The sequence below is a fragment of the Sturnus vulgaris genome, chromosome 3 (genome assembly GCF_052056855.1).
Source record: "Sturnus vulgaris isolate bStuVul1 chromosome 3, bStuVul1.hap1, whole genome shotgun sequence".
In the NCBI taxonomy this organism is placed as follows: domain Eukaryota; kingdom Metazoa; phylum Chordata; class Aves; order Passeriformes; family Sturnidae; genus Sturnus; species Sturnus vulgaris.
The window spans coordinates 30,366,063-30,384,534 of NC_142245.1; the positions used below are offsets into that span (position 1 = coordinate 30,366,063).

Consider the following 18,472-nt stretch of genomic DNA (forward strand, 5'->3'; position numbering starts at 1 on the left):
AAAATCTTGCAAGGCTTTGAGCAAAAGAATGTGCTCAAGTGCTCATTGCTCGTTCTTCTTCTCTATTGCCTTGTCCTCAACAAGGAGTTTGGGCTGTCTATTCAAAATGACACAGCAGAACAACCAGTAGTGGCCACCAAAGTGTTTCAGCTGGACAAAGCAAGAGGCCTTGCTGCTGTGGCTGCATTCAATGAAAGCTGCCACCTTCACAGAGAAAGTATCAAACCAGCTCTGCATTAATGTCATAGTTTTGCTATGTCAAGTCTCAACAGCACAGGACTTTGGTTTAAAAGCCTGGTAAGAGTTGGAAGCTTGACAGTTGCCTTAGCTTTCATTTTAGCATAGAGTCCAGCTGTATTTTACTGTGTTTCTGCATTAGGACAGTGATAGACAGCATTAAACAGTCACTCTTGACTCAGTATAGGCTGCAACTTCTCTGTTTCCACGTTAAAAGCACTCAGTCTACCAACATGCAAAATTATCAAAACTTGATAAATCTTTATGCCTGAGGAGCACCACAATATGACTTTGTGCTCTCTTAGAGCCCATCACAACGGGAAATAAACAGGAGGTAAAAACCAGAGAAGCTGCATGCAGTCAAATTTTTAAAGATTATGAAAGGGAGAAGCACAATCAGCACTTAGCTCTGCAAGAAGTCCCAAATAGATCTTCACTTCAAGTCAAAGTCAACGAAAATTCTTTGACATGATTTTCTGGATTGTTTTTATTTATTTATTTAATTTGTTTGATTTGGTTAGGAACCCCTCCCCAAAAAAAGAGCTGTATTTGGTTAGGCATTACTGAAGCTCTCTGAAACTATGACTTCAGCATGGTGTGGGTGCAAAAGTATTTGGCCAATATGAAAAAAACTGAGAATTTTTTTTATTGTTTCCTGAAATCATATCAACTAAAGTTATTGCTTCTCCACACTGCTCTTCTAAGTGTTAAATTGAAAAGTTCCTATACTAGTTAGTTTGCTATTGTTCAGAGCTTTGTTGCCAGAAAAAGAAAGATGACCTTACCTTCAAAGATAGTACATGATAAAGTCTCTTTACATTTTTCTATGCCACAGTTACAACACAGAATGGGAAGAATGCCAAACCAGGTGATGTCAGATGGATTAACTGCTTTGTGCTAAACAGTTCACATTACTAAAGATAAGGGGAAGCTTAAATTCAAAGTTCAGAGTAGAGGCTGAGACTTTGCCCAAAGTGAATCAAATTACATGGGATGTGCAGGGGGCTGTGAAGACTAAAATCTGATCTTCATAGTCATTACCTGTGTTTGCAAATATCTGCCACAGATTTTTCGCGATAGACTTTTGTCTTTTTTTTTCCTGAATTAGCATTAGCGTGAAATTATTTAGCCTCCCAACTCGGCCGGCTCAGACCAGGGACTGTGGGGCTCTCTGAGGATTGTCTGAAATCTCAGAGAAGCTTGTGTGAGGTGAGACAATGAGGTTTCTGTCCTTGCCACTCTTAGCAGTGTCACATCTGACCATGGGGAGGCAGTGAGTTGTGATGAAAGGCGAACAACATTACCTCATGGGCTGAGTCCGCAGAGCTGTCTTCAAGTCTTCAACTATTTTATTTTTCATTTCTGTTTCTTCTTCGTCGAAAGCATACAGAGTCTGCATCTGTTCACAAAAGAAGGTGGCAATTAGGAAAGCCTGAGCTGCGTGGAAGCTGAGAGACAGGCCAGGAATTATGAAAAACAACGACCCCATCAACACATGCAGAGGTGCCTGCTGACCTCTCACTGGGAAAGCAGTGCCTCAGCTACAAAACTGAATCCAGATGAGGCTGCTCATGTGGACTGGCAGCAGCACATCACTTTGCCACACTGGCTCAACTAGGGTTCTCAGATTACCCCCCAAAAATCACAGTTGCCAGCATGCCCGCAGAAAACTGTACCTAATTTGGAACAGCAATCTGCTGTGGTGATCTATGGATGTGTGAGGCAAAGTTTGTAGGGAGAGGCAATATCTTTCATTAGAGTGACATGACTGGAGCGATTTAGGGTGGAGGGGGAAAAAAACCCCAAACCAGATTTATGTGTCAGGTTTTAAAATCTTCTTCAAGTGACTTGAAAACTGCAAGTACCCTGAATTACATTTTCTGTACATACAAGTTTAAATTTTCTTCCCCATGCAAAGTATATCACCTGTTTTATGATACTGGTGTTCCCTATACACTTTGCCCTTGATAATTAGGAACATTTATTGCAAAAAGCTGGAGCATCATAAAAATCCCTGTCCCTTTTTTTTTAACAAGTAAACTAAACCACGAAGTCTAGATTTCCCCCTGACTCGTAAGCAGCTTGCAATTACTAGAGCATGCAGGCAACTGGAACTGAAGTTGCTGTAGGAGAGTGTAAATTAAGGTGAGAGACAATTAGTAGAATACACACAAAATTATGGTTCTCACAGTCAGACAAAGCCCTTAAAAAAGTGGTATATCAGAAAATCAGGGCTCCAGATCTACGCTCAGCACCACTGCAGCCTTGTCATTTGCAGCAAGACTCTTCAGTGCCCTTCGCATATATCATTCAGACTCACAAGTCCCTTGAGTGTCTTTTGAAAAAGCCAAGACTTAATGCTGGAAATTCTTAGCCTATAGCTATGTCTTCTTAGTCACTTAAACTGTAAAATGAGAGGATAAATGACTCTCTTTTTGGCAAGACTTCTTGTGGATATCATTCAGTGGTATCTGGAAAGCAGCTCTGAACCCCTTCTCAAATGAATAACCCAATTAAACTAGTATCATCTATCGGGGATCTGATATTGTACCTCTCTGTGGTGGAATCTGAGTCCCTACAATTACGGCTCATTACAGCAAAATATTTCAGTCTTTATTCTACTGTTTAGCAAGCACCAAAGAAAACCTTTCTCTCACCAGAACCTCCCTTAACCTTCTCCATCCTCACCACCAGCCCAGCACCTCACTTCCCTTGGAAGGGCTCCCACTGCTTGCTTTTGCAAGTCGTGTGATGCCAGCTCATGTTGGATCTGAGGGTGGCCATTTGGCTGCACGCCGTTGCTGTCTTATGCTGAACAGCTGGCATGGGGAGACGTGTTTAACTCTAGGGGTCCTCTCTCTGATCCACACTGAAGTCAAATTCACTCAGTAACAGAGCAAGCTATTTCCTGCCCTAATGGAATGACAGAGCGCTACTGATGGAAAATGAGCTGATGATGTTTTATCTTTTGCCAGCATCCCCCGACAGCCAGAAACGTAAATTGAAGTTCTTAAGCCAAGCCATATATGATCCCCCTCTTCGAAAAATAAACAGAAATCCTGAACAGGCATTATGGATGGCAAAGTCCTCGGGTGTGATTTGGGGCTTGATTTGTATTTTCTTGGGTGACAGCCCATCAGGTCATCTTTCCTTTGGCCTGTAATTGCTCCTTTGAAAAGTTCCCATTCCTCCAATGGCTTAATTTCTCCTCTGAGCCATTATAGGGGGAAAGCAAATGGATGGTAGGAAGGTGCTCAACAGTACCTCCTTCAAAGTGAAAAAGGCCCATTTCCAAATGAAACAAATACAAATAATCCTGCCTTTACAACAGAGGGTGATTATGGAAAACCCCTTTTCTAAAGCTACAGGCAGCCAAGAGCCTTTCATTTCTCACTCTCGTGAATGGCCAGGAATTCCAATGCTCATGCCCTTGCTGAAGACTGACTGGGTTTGCATTGTGAAATGGCTTTCTCGGCAAGAGTTATAAAAAACATAACTGTCCCTGGGAGACAGAGGGGAGGGAACTGTCATTATTTGAGGCTGGATTTCATTCATGTGGCTGACTGATGAATTGCTTTCCTGAAGTACAAACTGCACTCGAGGACTAACGTCTGCTGGGCTCAGGAGGCAGATAGTTACCATCAGTTAACCAAAATACTGGAAGGGGAATCAAAATAGTGCCAAGTCCTTTTCTGGTACCTAAAATTGTATATATAGGGCTCTTTTTATAAGCACATTTTGTATATTTAAAGTTTTCCAGATCAAGTGTATCACCTCAGAAAGTATTGCATCTATTTACTTGATTTACCAGTTAGAAAAATTCAAGAATTTGTGAAAGCAATCATTCATGTGGAATTTTCATGTGGAATTTTAGATGTAAAACTTCGGATAGTATAAGAAATTATTTTGAAATTTTGGATCCACTTAAAATGAAACATTTTGTTGTTTTTTTTAAAGCACAGATTTATTCCCATGTCTTATCCTAATGGCTAAACAGTCCCCAAAACTCCTGGGAAGGAAAATACAAATACTGGATGATAGAATGTGGGGAAAAGAGAGAGAGAGAAAAAGAAAGAAAGGGCAAAAACCAGCATCAACAATACACTGTATAATAGACCTAATTTTACTTAATAGTCTTGCATGTGTGAAATGAAAAAGGTAAGAAATGAAAAGAATGAAGAGCAAAACAACAGCTTGGATGTCCTGACTTCTCATTATAGTCAGTTGAAATTCAAGGTGCATCACATCTCTAACTATATTAAGGCTGAACTAATTGAATAAATTATTATTAGAATAAGGGTTTTTTTAAGAAATTATAAATCATAAACTATGAAGAGATGTAATTTTAAAAATACCTGAACTTTTATGCAAGTAAGTTTAAAGTAACATGGATGTCATCTAACTTGGAGGAGAGAGTTATCATCCACCTGCTAGATTCTGCTGGAAGATATATATATTTTTAACCTCCTGTGAAGCTGCTCTGCCTTAAACAAATGTTTTCTGAGTCAAGGAAAAGGGCCTGGTTAAAGCTGCATTTATTAATCTTGACCCATCTCACATTCTCAACCAAGCCACCTCTCCAGAAAAGTTGGATTTTCAACTACTGCTCACCTGAAAGTCTCTCTGTGAAAAATGCATCCACAGACAAGATCGTAGAAGCAGCACAATGCTGTCAGAACTTTTCCTCCCCAGGAAAGTGAGAGCTGTGTTTATCTGTGCTGGCAAGCAGTGTCATGGGGCAAGGAGGGCAGGGGGAGCACAGGGACACTTCTTTGCATGTGATATTAACAGCAGCTGCTCTACTTTCAAGAGAAGAAGCTTTTGATGAATCAGCAGTTGACAATGACATTGATAATGGAAACAGCCTTCTGTTGTGGGCATGCACCCCGTCCCCATCCCCAGCATCATTTATAGCATGGGGGGATCAGGGGATTAGATAAATTTGGAGCCTTCACTTTCTAAATTAAACATGATTAGCAGCTGTCTCTTTGTCCTAATAACTGGTCCAGAAGCAGGGTACCAATGTTCTATGTCCTTCCAGTCAGGATACCTGGAGTCTGGGACAGTGCCTCCACATGCTGTGAATTGCACTAGTAAAGACATACATTTGAGACATTTGCTCTAGTGAGAATTTGGTTTGAAATATGCAAAAATCTGAGAATTCATAGCAACAGAAACAATTGTAGAAAGAGAATTGTGCATAAAATATGTGGTTTTTTTGCACTGGATCAGGAATCTGTGACCTAAACTGCTTCCTAACACAGTGGTCTAAGGTTACAAGTAGGGAACGTCAAACATGTCAGGAATCACCACATTGCTCTCAAAGATAATCTGTGAAGGGCAGATACAGGGGTAACAATGCAGAGGGGCTTCTGACAAAGAGATCCTCGAGCACAGGAGTCCTGACCTGCTGAAACCCACAGAAAGATACCTAATGATATCAGCACAAAAAAGGTGCCATCCCCACTCAATCAGTGAGTAGGAGGAACATATTTGCCAAGCTCATATATATAAAAAAAGAGGGGCATAATTAAACAAAAGGACATAAAAAAGGATGTGAAAGATTCTTATACAATGGATCCACAGGAGATGCAAAGATAAAATTTCATTAAAAACAGGATTTAAGGCATTTTAAACTAACACTTCTGTGATTATCACTACCCAATACTTCTTGCAGTATTTCTAGTTAAAATATTGCAATACCTCATAGTGCCCAAGAGACACGAACTGAAATACACTAGATACTGTCAGTGAAACATGGTTTTCTTTCACAGCTTCAAAGTCAACTCCACTTGGATGCAGTTTTAAAAAAATAATTCAAAAACCCACCACTAAATTTAGAACCGAGATTATATGGGACCCAAAAATAACTGTTTGAAAGTTAGAAATCTCAGAGGTCTAAATAATAATGAACAGAACATGTATTTTAAAGTGTGTTGGAGCTGGTTTTTAGCTGGATTACTCCAGTTTTCCACTAATACAATTTCTGCAAAATTGAGTCAACTTGGTTTCACCTGCTGAAAAATGAAGCGACCAAATCAGAAGCAGGGGTTTTAACCCCAGTGTGTCTCCTCAACACCTCAAGCATAAGAGTGAATCACGAGTCTTAAAGCCAAATAAAAGGTTATCAATCATTCAGGCATTGGCATTCAGGCATGCAAACAACATTACCAGGGCTGGTGTTTATTGGTGCTCTTAAAACACGTTTAAAATTAGAAACATAGGCCAAAATATAGTCTCATTCCATGGAGCTGTTCCAGATTTGCAACAGTGGTGTATACATAGTCACTCCAAGTTTACATCAAGATCATTTAAAGACTAACCCAAAAGTCACTGAAATCAATGGAAAAATTTCAGTAGATTCAAGAGGCCTTGGACCAAATCCTGCCAGAAGTATTTGGCTCAGTAACACTGCAAGGTTTCATACCAATTTTTTTTTTCCCTTAATGGCCCTTGTAGAATAAATTTGTTCAGTCAGGAAATCAAAGCAGAGTGTCATGCCAGTCACTAAAGCTCCATGTCTTTTCTAAAAATAAGTCCATATCCTTTCTATTCCCTTACTCTGCCCCATGAAAATATGGCATGAAGGAAGGTGAAAGTTTTGTTTATTCATGACTCTCAGTAGAAAGCAGCTTTTCTTTTATCCTCTTAAGTGAGTTATTATAGCTTGTAAATCTTAGGTTGTTTCACTCAGCAAGACATATTTCACCATGAGAAATACATTGTTACTGCCACATTTAGCATCCATTAAGACATTAGTAAGGTGTAGAGAAGCCTTTAGAAATCTAAAATAAAAGTGTAAGTAAACAAGCAAGGTGCACTACCTAAGATGCTAGGAACAGAACTCTATCATCATTTTAGCACAACCATCAACTAAAGCTGAGTAGACACTGCACACGAGTAATTGGAGGAAAAATTTGACTATAAATTCAGTAAAAGAGTCAAATTTCAAAATGTAGAATCTACCATATCAAAGGAGATCAGTGAACACTACATGCAGATATTCTGATTCTGCTGGTGAACAGCTCTACTAGATGTTTCAGAGGAAGAGACACACTATACAGCTATTGAACAAGGACAATAAAAAAGGTTTTTCTCAAATACATTCTTGGCATGTATCTTATGTCTAAGGTGTTACAGCCTTATGCTATTTTATTTATGTGCTCTTATATTACTGGATATTATCTTACATAAAAAACTACCTTTTCTTTAATTCTTCTACTAAACTAAGAACCCATGTGTTATTTTGTAGATTGGTGAGAAATTAACTTGAAACCATACAACAAAATAAAACTTCACCTAGTTTTTAGATGGTTGTTCTCTGATTCATCAAATATTCTCTTCAATTTTCATTTCAGGATTTAAAATGGTTGCCTTCAGAACTCAGTATTGAAATAAAAAATGGAAATGCTTCTAGGGCTTTCTAATCTACTGTTCTACTAGAGGAGGGCTCTTTCTTAATTCCCATACTCTTCTTTTGTAAGCCCTATTTTAAATCAATTATGTCTTGGGCTAACATTCTTCTCCTTTGAAGACTTCTTCCTAAAGAAACACATCCTCATGGTAGGAAATCTTCCCTGTTTAGCAGGAGAGGTAACTTACTGCTGCCATGGAATTGATGCGATCGATGTAGTAGTCTGGCCAGCTGGTAGCAAGTTTATTAGGATCTTCTTGTTCCTGAAACAGAAATTTAGGCAAGGTTACACAAGATGACTTTACAGGATGAAGGCCACTCAAGAACCACCTGGGATTCTTCATTGCTCTGCTCTTTACTGCATTGTCTCCCCCATATTCTTGTACAATGCACATGGACTTGTGACATTTATTACAAACATTTCTGAGAGTGTAAAGTTAGCACTGTCACCATGGTATGTCAGATAAAAAGAATTCCTTTCAGCTCAGATTATGGAGCACAGAATAATAAAGTTTGATGGAGATACAGTTATCTTTGGCATCTAAGCAGCAAACCTCAGTCCCTTAAATATATTATGTTTCCAAGTAGAAGGATAGCCCATTTACAGATATCAGGTTTACATTTTGTCCCTTTATACTGACAGGTTTTATAAATTATTTGGTCTCTCTACTGTTATGGTGATGGTGGAATTCACCAACAGAGGGGTTTAACATCTACTATGAAGAAAAAAAAAACCAAAACAACCAAACCTGAAAAGATAAAGACTGCATCATTTTCATGTGATAAACCAAAACAGGTTCAGCCTGGACATTAGGAAGCATTGCTTTACCAAGAAGTTGCACAGACACTGGAAAAGGCACCCAGAGAGGTGGCTTATGCCCTAAGACTGTTGATTATTTAAGAGGCATTTGGACAATGTCCTTAACAACCTGCTTAAATTTGATCAGTCCTGAACTGGTCAGGCAATTGTACTAGGTGAATGCTGTCAGTCCCTCCAACTGAAATATTCTGTTCTATCCTGTCTTAATCCTATCATATCCTGTAAAGTCAAGAAAATCTCAGAACAGCCAAAGGAGCACAAAAGCATCCCCTCAGTTACAGTAGGAGCAGTATTAATCCTTATCTCCTTACCTCCCATGTAATCCACCTGAAATCATCTTCAGTATGCTAATCTCAATCAGCCTTCTAAATGAATACCTACTCTGGCTCAGGAGTCAATTCTTTCTTCTTCCTTGACTGCTCAAAGGAAATTACATTTCCTTCTAATGAATATATTTATTTCTACATAGGTGTAAGAGTCACTGGTAACATGAGGATTGCTTCCCATCTCCCATTATAAACAATGAATAACTAACACTAACATTCCTAGCTTATGGTAAGAGATTGAACCACTTGACTCATCCGAAGGATGACCAAAGGTGTATGAAGACTGTGTGGATCTTGCCAATGCTGTCTGTACATGAAAGCTTACTCACACTAGAAAAGCTACCCTGGAAGATATACATAACAAAATTAAAAGTGTAAATTAAAAGTCTGCCAGAGTAGCTCAGCTTTTCCACCATTATTTGGTTTAGAGATGAGAAATAGCTCTATGTGCCTCCTGTTGAGCCATATTCAGAGAACACCTTGCTACCTGACAGTTTCCTGCCAGGGTACATATCAGTACACAAAAACAATTCTGCACAACTTGAAATCTTCATATTTTGAATTGAAAACAAAGTCATGGATGAGATTTGGATCTTTCCCTCCCTTTATTCCACTGGATTTTCAATGTGTAAACTAAAGGAGCATCCCCATTCATGACACTGACAAAAGAGCTTTGTCCTCATCTAGAGCAGGACTGCAATGCAGACACGTCAGGTCAGTGTCAGGTCATAAATCTTTAGTAATCCCTTGCAACCAACTGAACACCTAAGAAGAGCAGAAGAATTAAACAGAGCATCATACAGGTGAATATCACTGTACAAAAAGTATGAAAGGCTGGCAAAGTGGTAAGAGATACCACCTATATCCACAATTGCTACGCACACACCATGCACCATAATAGATGGTGCAATTAATAACAAGGTGATGTTTCTCAAATTACTTGAGAAATTCTGCAGATCTTCCTTACTTCCCTTTCCTGACCACAATAAGCAGGAATCTGACAGACCCATATCTATGTCAAATACAGAAATATGCAACTCCCTACCAACACAGTCAGGATGGCCATACCACATTGGTAGACTGCCTTTTGCTGCCCTTTTCTGTGCAGAATAATACCCGTGGCAGCCACAACCCTGACAACAGTTTCACACTTGGCAGACCTTAACCTCCATTGCAAAAATCAATATATAGCCTTGACAACGGAAAAATAAATTAAAACATAGAATAGATAAATACAGCATTATTTTTATATGATAATCTTATCATCCTCAAAGAGAATAACAGAAATAGGGAGCTTATCTACAAGTATGAAGTAAGGTCATTCTGCAGGGAACCTGGCTGAGCCACTCATCTGAAGCACAACCAGTGCTCATGTGACCTTCTGAAATTCTTCTCTGCAGAGAATAACAAAAGTCCTAGTGACAACTGTAATAGTTTGCAGAGAATTACTGACAAGAACACTGTCAGAAGAGTCAATACATGTATTCTCTATATTTCTACTGCTTCCAATCTGAATTCCAAACAAAGAAACAAACATACATAAATTAAGGAATGCCTGAACTCATCCTTTATATTCCAAAATAAGCCACAATACTTTTTGTCCTTAAGATTCTTTAGGGGGAAAAATAAGTATAAATGATTGAATGCTACAACTAACTTTTATAGATGTCTTTGTTAAACATGCAGACTGAAAACCATCAGGATGGATATACTTGAAAAAATCAGAATTCTGAACAATTTCCTACCTGAACCCAAACCACTAGAAATCTCACAATCAAAACCAATGACAAGAAGATTGTGGTACCCTAAAGTATATCCTTATATATAATTAGCTTGACAATGAGGCAAGGTCCCTGAACTCTTAGTCTGTTAGTCTTATTTTTTTTAATAAAACTGGGAAAAAATTGTTTCAGTGGAACATAAAGCGTAATTGAATTAAAACCCATATAGAAGATGTACATTGCTGAGGTTAAAAAAATTTTAGCAGATACCCCACTAAGCAATCCTCACTTTCTGAAGCTGTTTTGATCTAGAAGCATATTAAGGAAAAGACTCTATTCAATCTCAGTAGTCTCGCACACTTCCTGCTCACACCAGAATTTTATGGTTGTCAACGTGTGTTTTACTTTGCTAGAATAAATGATAATGTAGTTAAAACCTGGTATTCTATTTCAAAATGAAGTCCCAGAAAGCTATTTATACTCAGGATGAGTCTGAAGATTTTTATCCAGCCCCATGAAGTCATTATTACAATCGAATCAGCAATATCCTGAGTGACATTTTTAACAGAGTCACATTCACACCTGTAATATCAGAGCAATTGGGGAAAAAAACCCTCAAACATTTAAATGTGAGTTCTGTCCATGCTAAAAGATTGCTGAACCAGGCTTTCTCTCAAGAAGGGGAAGATGAGTTGAAAATAAAAAGCAATTAAGTCTGTGTTGTGGGGTGCTGGGGTTTTTTGTGCTTTGTTTTTAATATATTCAGAGAAAATTGCAAGGCAACTTGAAGATAATGGCAAAACCTTTGCCTTGCTCCAGAAGCCCAGAGAACGGCAAAAACTCAACCAACAGGAAAAAAATGAGGCTTTAATATATAAAGCTGCATAGGTATCAAAAGCTGGAAACAATAACCCATCTGTATAAGGAAAAACATTAGCTGAAGGAATCTATTAAAGCAAAGCCTTCTTTTAGCTCCTTGAATAGTGTAAATATTACATTAAAAAACAGGCGTCAGCTTGTGGACTTTATAAGGGGCCATATCATTCTTCACTGAAGTAACAACTATGTAACTGCTGTGAAAACAGGATCTTGATACTATACAAGCCTGCAATATAGCCAAGGTATTATATAGGCTTTGACACTAATTTGGACAGGCTCCATGACTTGGTGGAAAGTGGAACTTATGACTTCATCCCAACTAGGACTTAATGGAGTTCTGCAAATATTTGGACCATCTGAACCAATCAAAAGAAATTAAAGCAAAGTGTGCACAGCTCAGTTGATACTGAAAGTCTTTTCTGCAAATCCTGGGAGACCTGATCCACTGGGCAAGCTGTCCTCTAGAAACCAGAGAGTTTTACAAGATGCCATGTCAGTGGGACAAGCATTTGCAATACAAAGACTGTCATAAGACACTCAAGCAAGCATTCCAGACCACTGCCTTTGTTGCAAAACTTTCTAAAAAGAAATATCTAACACTAGTGTTACAAAGATCACGGAGAAATGATGCAATGCAATATTCATTGCTGAGTGGATCATGAAAATGAAAGACACGGTTTATATGGTGTTTTTTCAAGATGAAAAAACAGCACAGGGAAAGCGTGTAGAGTAGCTGCCTGCATGGAAGCTCTTTTGGGGCAAGCACTGGGTTTCAGTTTCCAGTGATGGCACATTGCTATTTTACTCTGCACCAAGCCAGCTTCAAAAATATTGAGCAGCTCTCCAGAGCATGTCCTGAAATTCTGAGCATGTCAGAGCATTAATAAAGACATCCACAAAATTAGCAGCTTTAGAAGGTTTCTTTCCCATAGAAGGAGACAGAAAGGTACATATTCTGACATGACAATTAAAATTCATTGTCAGAGTTAGGAACAGATTGGCACACTCTGACACTAAACCCAGTACTCCTTTATTTCTACCACCATTTATACCAGGTTATTTTTATGCAATGTCAACAAATATTAACTCTCTGTGATCAGCAGGTGCTTGCCATACCTGGGTGTTCAACCATTACGTGGACTTTGCCACTACCAGCACACACACACACACACACCCCTGAGATAAATTGCTGCTGACTCATGAAGTCCTTCTAACAGGCAAACCATACTTCCTCCTTCAACAGATGCAGCAAGAAATGCATCATCTGTTACAGATGTCACAGGACAAGCATGGGTACTCTTGGGATGACATCTATTCATTGGCAACATGACTTCCTTCTCAAACCTGTCTCTTCAGTAGGGCAGACAGGCTGACCTCACCATTTTGCACTTTACAGAACAGGATGGGAACAAGCCACCCACCTGATGTTAGAAAATGAGGGTTTAAAAACTTCCTTGGACAGGAAGCCATGATACTGTTCACTGAGCTCCTCTCTGTATCAATAAAAACAGCGTGCAAACACAGATGAGGAATATAAAATGAGGATACTGGGATATAAATTCCTGTCCAAGCTTGTTCAATGCATCATGTCCAGGCACTGTATGCTCAAGTTTATACCTGGGTCACAAAGAAGTACACTTCCTTGAAAAAGCCACATTAAAGTTAGTGTGGTTCCTCCTCTCAGCAGCCTTCACACATCTTTTGAGTACATCACAGAACTGAAAGATGGGTTACTTTACCTGGTCTGAAAGGTCAGCATCATCACATACAGCTCAGAAAATATAAATCATGGAGTTTAGAAAAAAGTTATAAAATTTAAGAAAAACTGAAATGTATTATTTATCACAGCCTCTGTAGATTTTTTTTTTTTTTTTCAGATTTCCCATTGAAAAGCATTGGGAATTGCAAACCTGATTACAAATAACTGGACATTTTTTGGGGTATGGTTGGTTTTTCTTTAATGACAGTTGACTGAAATTTTGACATGATTTACATCAATTGAGATGAAAGCTTTGCTGGATAAAGATTCTCAGTTTCTTGTTGAAGCCCTCTCACACTCTTCACAGTAACAGCTTATTTAGCTGCTAAAATGTTCATCTGAGACTTGCGGGATTCAGACTTGTGTCCATGTTCTGTTTCAAAGTGAAGGGCATGACCCTTGCTCTTCACATGAATATTCTGGCCACTAAAATCAAGGTGGGGCTTTTGTTTGCTTGAAGGGTGGAAGATGGTTTCAACTGGTTCTTCATTTCCCACAAGTGCAACCCTTTTCCCTTCAGAGAAGTAAAGTCTCAGCTCATCACAACATCTGCTATTAATGCTGAAACAATCTTGCATCACTTTCCACTGCACATGACAAAGGTCCTTCAAGAAATTAATGTATTGAGTTTTTCAGTGTCTCTGTCAGTGAGATCAGCAGAAACAGGAAAAATGGGATGCAGACAATTACACAGTGCCCAGTTACACAGGAAATCTGTAATAGAGCCAAGAATCAATCCACATAAGTTGTACTGCACTCTCATTCAAATCACCATTCTCCATTTTTTCCACATCTGACCTACTGACTTTCCTTCACTTTAAGAAGTTCAGCTTTCAAAGAAACATTTACTTGTTTATTAACACACTGTCCACTCTATTGGCTATGTCTCAGCTCAGAGCAGCCAAAGTATCACAAATAAAAAGTGCTTTCATTAAAAGACACAAAATGTGTTTGATCTGCTGTGGGACAAAATGCTAATTCAGAAGTGGAGCTAAAATACATCTAAGCTTTTCAGACGGTTTATGCCTCCGAAAAGCCAACAATGTCTCAAGAGATGCTAATTTTGAAACAGCACAGACCATAGCACTGAGCCATTCACTAGACACATGTGGTCACCGCTCCATTTCTCAGACTTCACGACTAGCATTTACACAAACAGTCCCAGAGTTTTGGGAAGGAGGCTATATCCAAGCCTTTTAAGCACAATTTACCCAGACTGAGAAAAACAAACATTACTTCTCTCCCTGGAATTAAGCTATTGATGTGCAGATAATAATCCTTCTGCCACAAGAGCAGTCTACTGTGTAACTTATTGAAAGAGAATATTCATTAATGACCAGTTGGAACATGCAACTGAGGAGTTCTAATTGCCTCTCACAAAGGTCAGGTATATCCATACATACTTACAGTTCACTGCATTATGACACAGGGGTATTTTCCTTAATGGATCACAGGGTGGGTTTTTTCTTTTTTTGTTTTTTTCTTCATTTAGCTGGAGCTCTGCCCTGTTGCCAGTAACTTGACAAATCTATGATTTCTGTGCTGCTTACTAACCATTCTTTCAAAGGAAGAATCAAAGGCTTCAGAGTATTATTTATACTACAAAATACCTAATGTTGTCAAACTATGGAACTCACTGTCAAAAAATATAATAAAGTATAAAAATGAAAAAGGGATACATCTATGAACAATGAGGATTCCTGCTTAGAAAGCATTTCCTAATATTGAGAGAAGCTTCAGTGCTGCAGAAATTCACCAGTTTTATAAATTAAAATGGATTATCATTTGTCCTGAGCACTCAAAGATACAGAATCTCCGAAAGTTGTACCTTATATACAGAAAATGTGTCATTGCCAACTTCCTCTAAAACTCAAAGCCCCTTCAAATTAATTATTCCTAATTGATATCAGTCTAAGGGTGATGAAGGCATTTTATTTCTTGTCCTCCATAAAACACAGGACATCCATTTCATATACACACAGGGAGAGTTTCTCACAGAAAATAAAGTGGCATAACTGGCAGGCAGAGAGGTGGTCAGTACATTTCTTTGAGCCAAAGATAAGAATTGGTGTTGTTTGAAACCTCAGAATTCTCAACCACTGATTTTAATGTACAGCTGTAGTGTTTAAACCAAGGTTAAGTTTACAATAAGCATATCTGGCATAAGACTAACAATAGCTTACTGATGGAGAGTCTGTTTTAAGGAACTTTATATTTTAGTAGGATTGCATAGTATATGTCCAGTTTTAAGAACCCAACTTCTATTCTCTTTCCTCTTCTTTTGGCATTTTATCATTCTCCTCAATACAGACAGATATAAACTTGCTGCCAGCACTGACTGCAGCAGCCTCTTCTTATCACTTACAGATCATACAAGCCTGCTTGTCCCTCTTCAAACATATTCAACCCTGCTATAGGATGGGAACCCCACCATCACCAGGCATTAATTTAGGGGTATAGTGTGTGAAGTGACCAGGGAGATAACTTGCCCCTATATTTACAGAACTACTTAATTGTACAGCTGAGGTCACACTGAATTCCTCAGTGATTTCTGCCCTTAGGACTAAGCTTTCTTGTCAAATTGAAGTGTAACAATATTAAACATTGTTCCTCTGCTGAATGTTTAGCCTCTGCAATGGAATTTGGTCTTTTGTTGAGTAAGTTCTCCTGACTGTTGCTGCATAAAGATCCTTCTGTACTATTACCTGAAGACCACATTCATGTTTAATACCTTTTACATGTTCTACTTTTCACAAATCAGAAATCAAACAGCTGATATTTTATTGTTGATAAGTGTATAATCAAAATAATGAGCTGCCAAATAAAGGGATCCATTAATTCCTTGCACTTTCAACAAACACATACTCAGGAACGTATCTTTCCTCAGCCCATCCACGCCTTTTGGATGTGAAGGAAAATGCCCACTAGGGAGGATCCTACCAGTCAGAAGATTGAATCATGATCATTCTACCCAGAGGGTTTTCAGAAGAAGACAAAATGTTTCTCATGGACATGGCCTGCTCAGCAGGTGTGTGGCTCTAGATTTAGGCTGCAATCCCGAAGCACATCTCTGCTCCCACAAACCTGCAGCAAGCCTGAGGTCACATCCTGCAATAATGTGTGTAATCTGTGGCAGGTGAAGCCAATGATCTGTAACTATCCCAACAAGCCTTAAGCAGCAGCAGCAGGACATATTCTACTGCTTTGTTAACAACTAAACTCTGAATTGTCCCTACTCTCTGTTTATACAGATACTGTGTGCACATTTCCATTTACCCCGTTCAACATTCCATGGATATGGAAAGGGACTTTTTCCTTACCCCACCAACTTACCTTGTCTCCTTTCCAACACCACTGTTGGAAAGTGGTGTATTCCACTTTCCACTAAAATGTATTCCTACCACATTAAAATGTTGTCACTTGGACTGTCTCCTTCTTCACTTCCTTTCCTCCTCCTCCTGGCATTCTTTAGGCAATGTGAAAAGCCACAGAAGGGCCCAGACTGTGTAACTGAGCCTCCAAGTTTATCTCCAACAAGTAATGACTTAAAATCTTTCATAAATAAAATGAAGTCACCTACAATTCATGGCAAACACCCTGCCCATGTTGTTTGATGACAGGAATGAAATGTCACTTAGAGGCACACAGAACTACCAAGGACACACCTACCTAGAGCCAGCTGAGATATTTAGGACAAGTCCTTCTGGAAGCACACAAGAGAATTTTTTTAATACCAAATTCTAAAAGGTTTCTCTTCACTGTTCATAACATGTCCACTGTCTGTTTTTCCAGTGACACTGCTTGCTTTAGTTCACTTCTGCTCTTTAAGCATGATGTTAGTAAGATGGCCAGGGAAGCCAATGTATTTTCCATTTTTCTCCATCATTTAACCCTTCACTATTGGAGGAAATAAAAAAAAGTTAGGAGTTGTTGGACAGGTGAACAAAGAAAATAAATATAGTCTGAGAGGCCCATGGCTCTTAAGCTGCTAGCCCAGTATTTGAGTGTATGACTCAGTTCCTTTATCTCCGCCCTTTCCATAAACTCAGGTAAAACTGTTTCTCCCAGCCTTCATTTCTCTCACTTAGTACATCTGCAAAGCGTTTGGGATACCAAGTGCCTTTCAACAGATGATAACAGATGAATTATCACGGAAGACAGTGTGATTTTCACCTCAATTAATGTGCATAGTGGAAACCGTCACATCTGACTGCTATGAAAACCAAACAACTAAACAACTCTCCAGAAAGTAGAAGGCAATTCCTTTATTTCTCTTCATGGTTGTCACTATATTCTGACAACTCTTTACTGTGTCCATTTCTAAATTTCTCACTAAAAAAATAGGAATTCAGTAACTCTTCCTGCTCATTAGTATTCACTAGCTAGTTTAAGGCTCATGAACACTCAGTGAAATTCAGAGTGAGCCCTGATCTCAGGCAAATTTGCTTCTTCCACACCACAGAAACATGTTCATTATTTACATATTCTTTGCTCTTGCTTTTCCACCAAAGGCTAATCTGAATGGTGAGAACAGCATTGTACAGAGAATATATTATTATTATTATTACTACTACATGCCATGAGCAGGACAGGCTCGTACACAGATTGTGAACTTTCACAAGAGGACAGACAAGGACAGAACATAATCTAGTGGCATCAGCATTTACATGTACTTCCCATGCAGCAGAATTGGACTTCTCATCATTATTTTTGTTCTTAAGTACATCAAATTACACCATGTTAGTAGGATGACAGCTGGATAAATGTTTCTTTTTTCCTTTTTTTTTTTTTTCATGCTAGGGTCATCTGCTTCCACTGAGTCCTCCTAAAACTCCCACAGAAGGCAAGCCAAATGCAAAACACAGCATTAGGCATGATGATGATGATTTTCTAACTCAGGACTATTTTGGACCTGATATTTGATTAGTGTTGAGTTCTAACTTCAACTAAAGCACTAGTAGCTCACCTCAAAAACACAGGCCTGCAAGATGGACACACAGATTCTGCACATTCAGAATATCTATAGCAAATACCATGGCAAGTTTGTGGCATTTATGTCTTCAGCAGTCTGAACTAAGGAGGTAACAAGGCATTTTTTAAGGAATAACTGAACTTTTTTTTTGTTGGAGAGGGAGAGGAGACGGAGGAAGAAACTAAAAATATTCCATGCTGTTCCCATGGGGGGCAGGGAAGAAAATACTTTTCAATTATACATAAATAAATATATCATTTCAAGACCCTGACCCAAGGTAACCTCTTACACTAGGATAAATAAATGAGTCTGCAACTGTTGGCATTGCAACATGGAAAACATAA

The 18,472-nt window shown here is 38.8% G+C and overlaps 1 protein-coding gene across 3 annotated transcripts in view; it reads right to left on the bottom strand.

The window, feature by feature from the left end:
- Positions 1-18,472, bottom strand: part of DAAM2 (dishevelled associated activator of morphogenesis 2) — a 208,313-nt gene that overhangs the window by 68,726 nt on the left and 121,115 nt on the right. For all 3 annotated transcript variants that reach the window (XM_088161275.1, XM_088161273.1, XM_014877259.2), the window contains 2 exons: positions 7,840-7,914; positions 1,542-1,636 (listed from right to left, as the gene is read on the bottom strand). In XM_088161275.1, the coding sequence (XP_088017401.1) occupies positions 1,542-1,636; positions 7,840-7,914 (170 nt within the window). The remainder of the gene's footprint in view (positions 1-1,541; positions 1,637-7,839; positions 7,915-18,472) is intronic.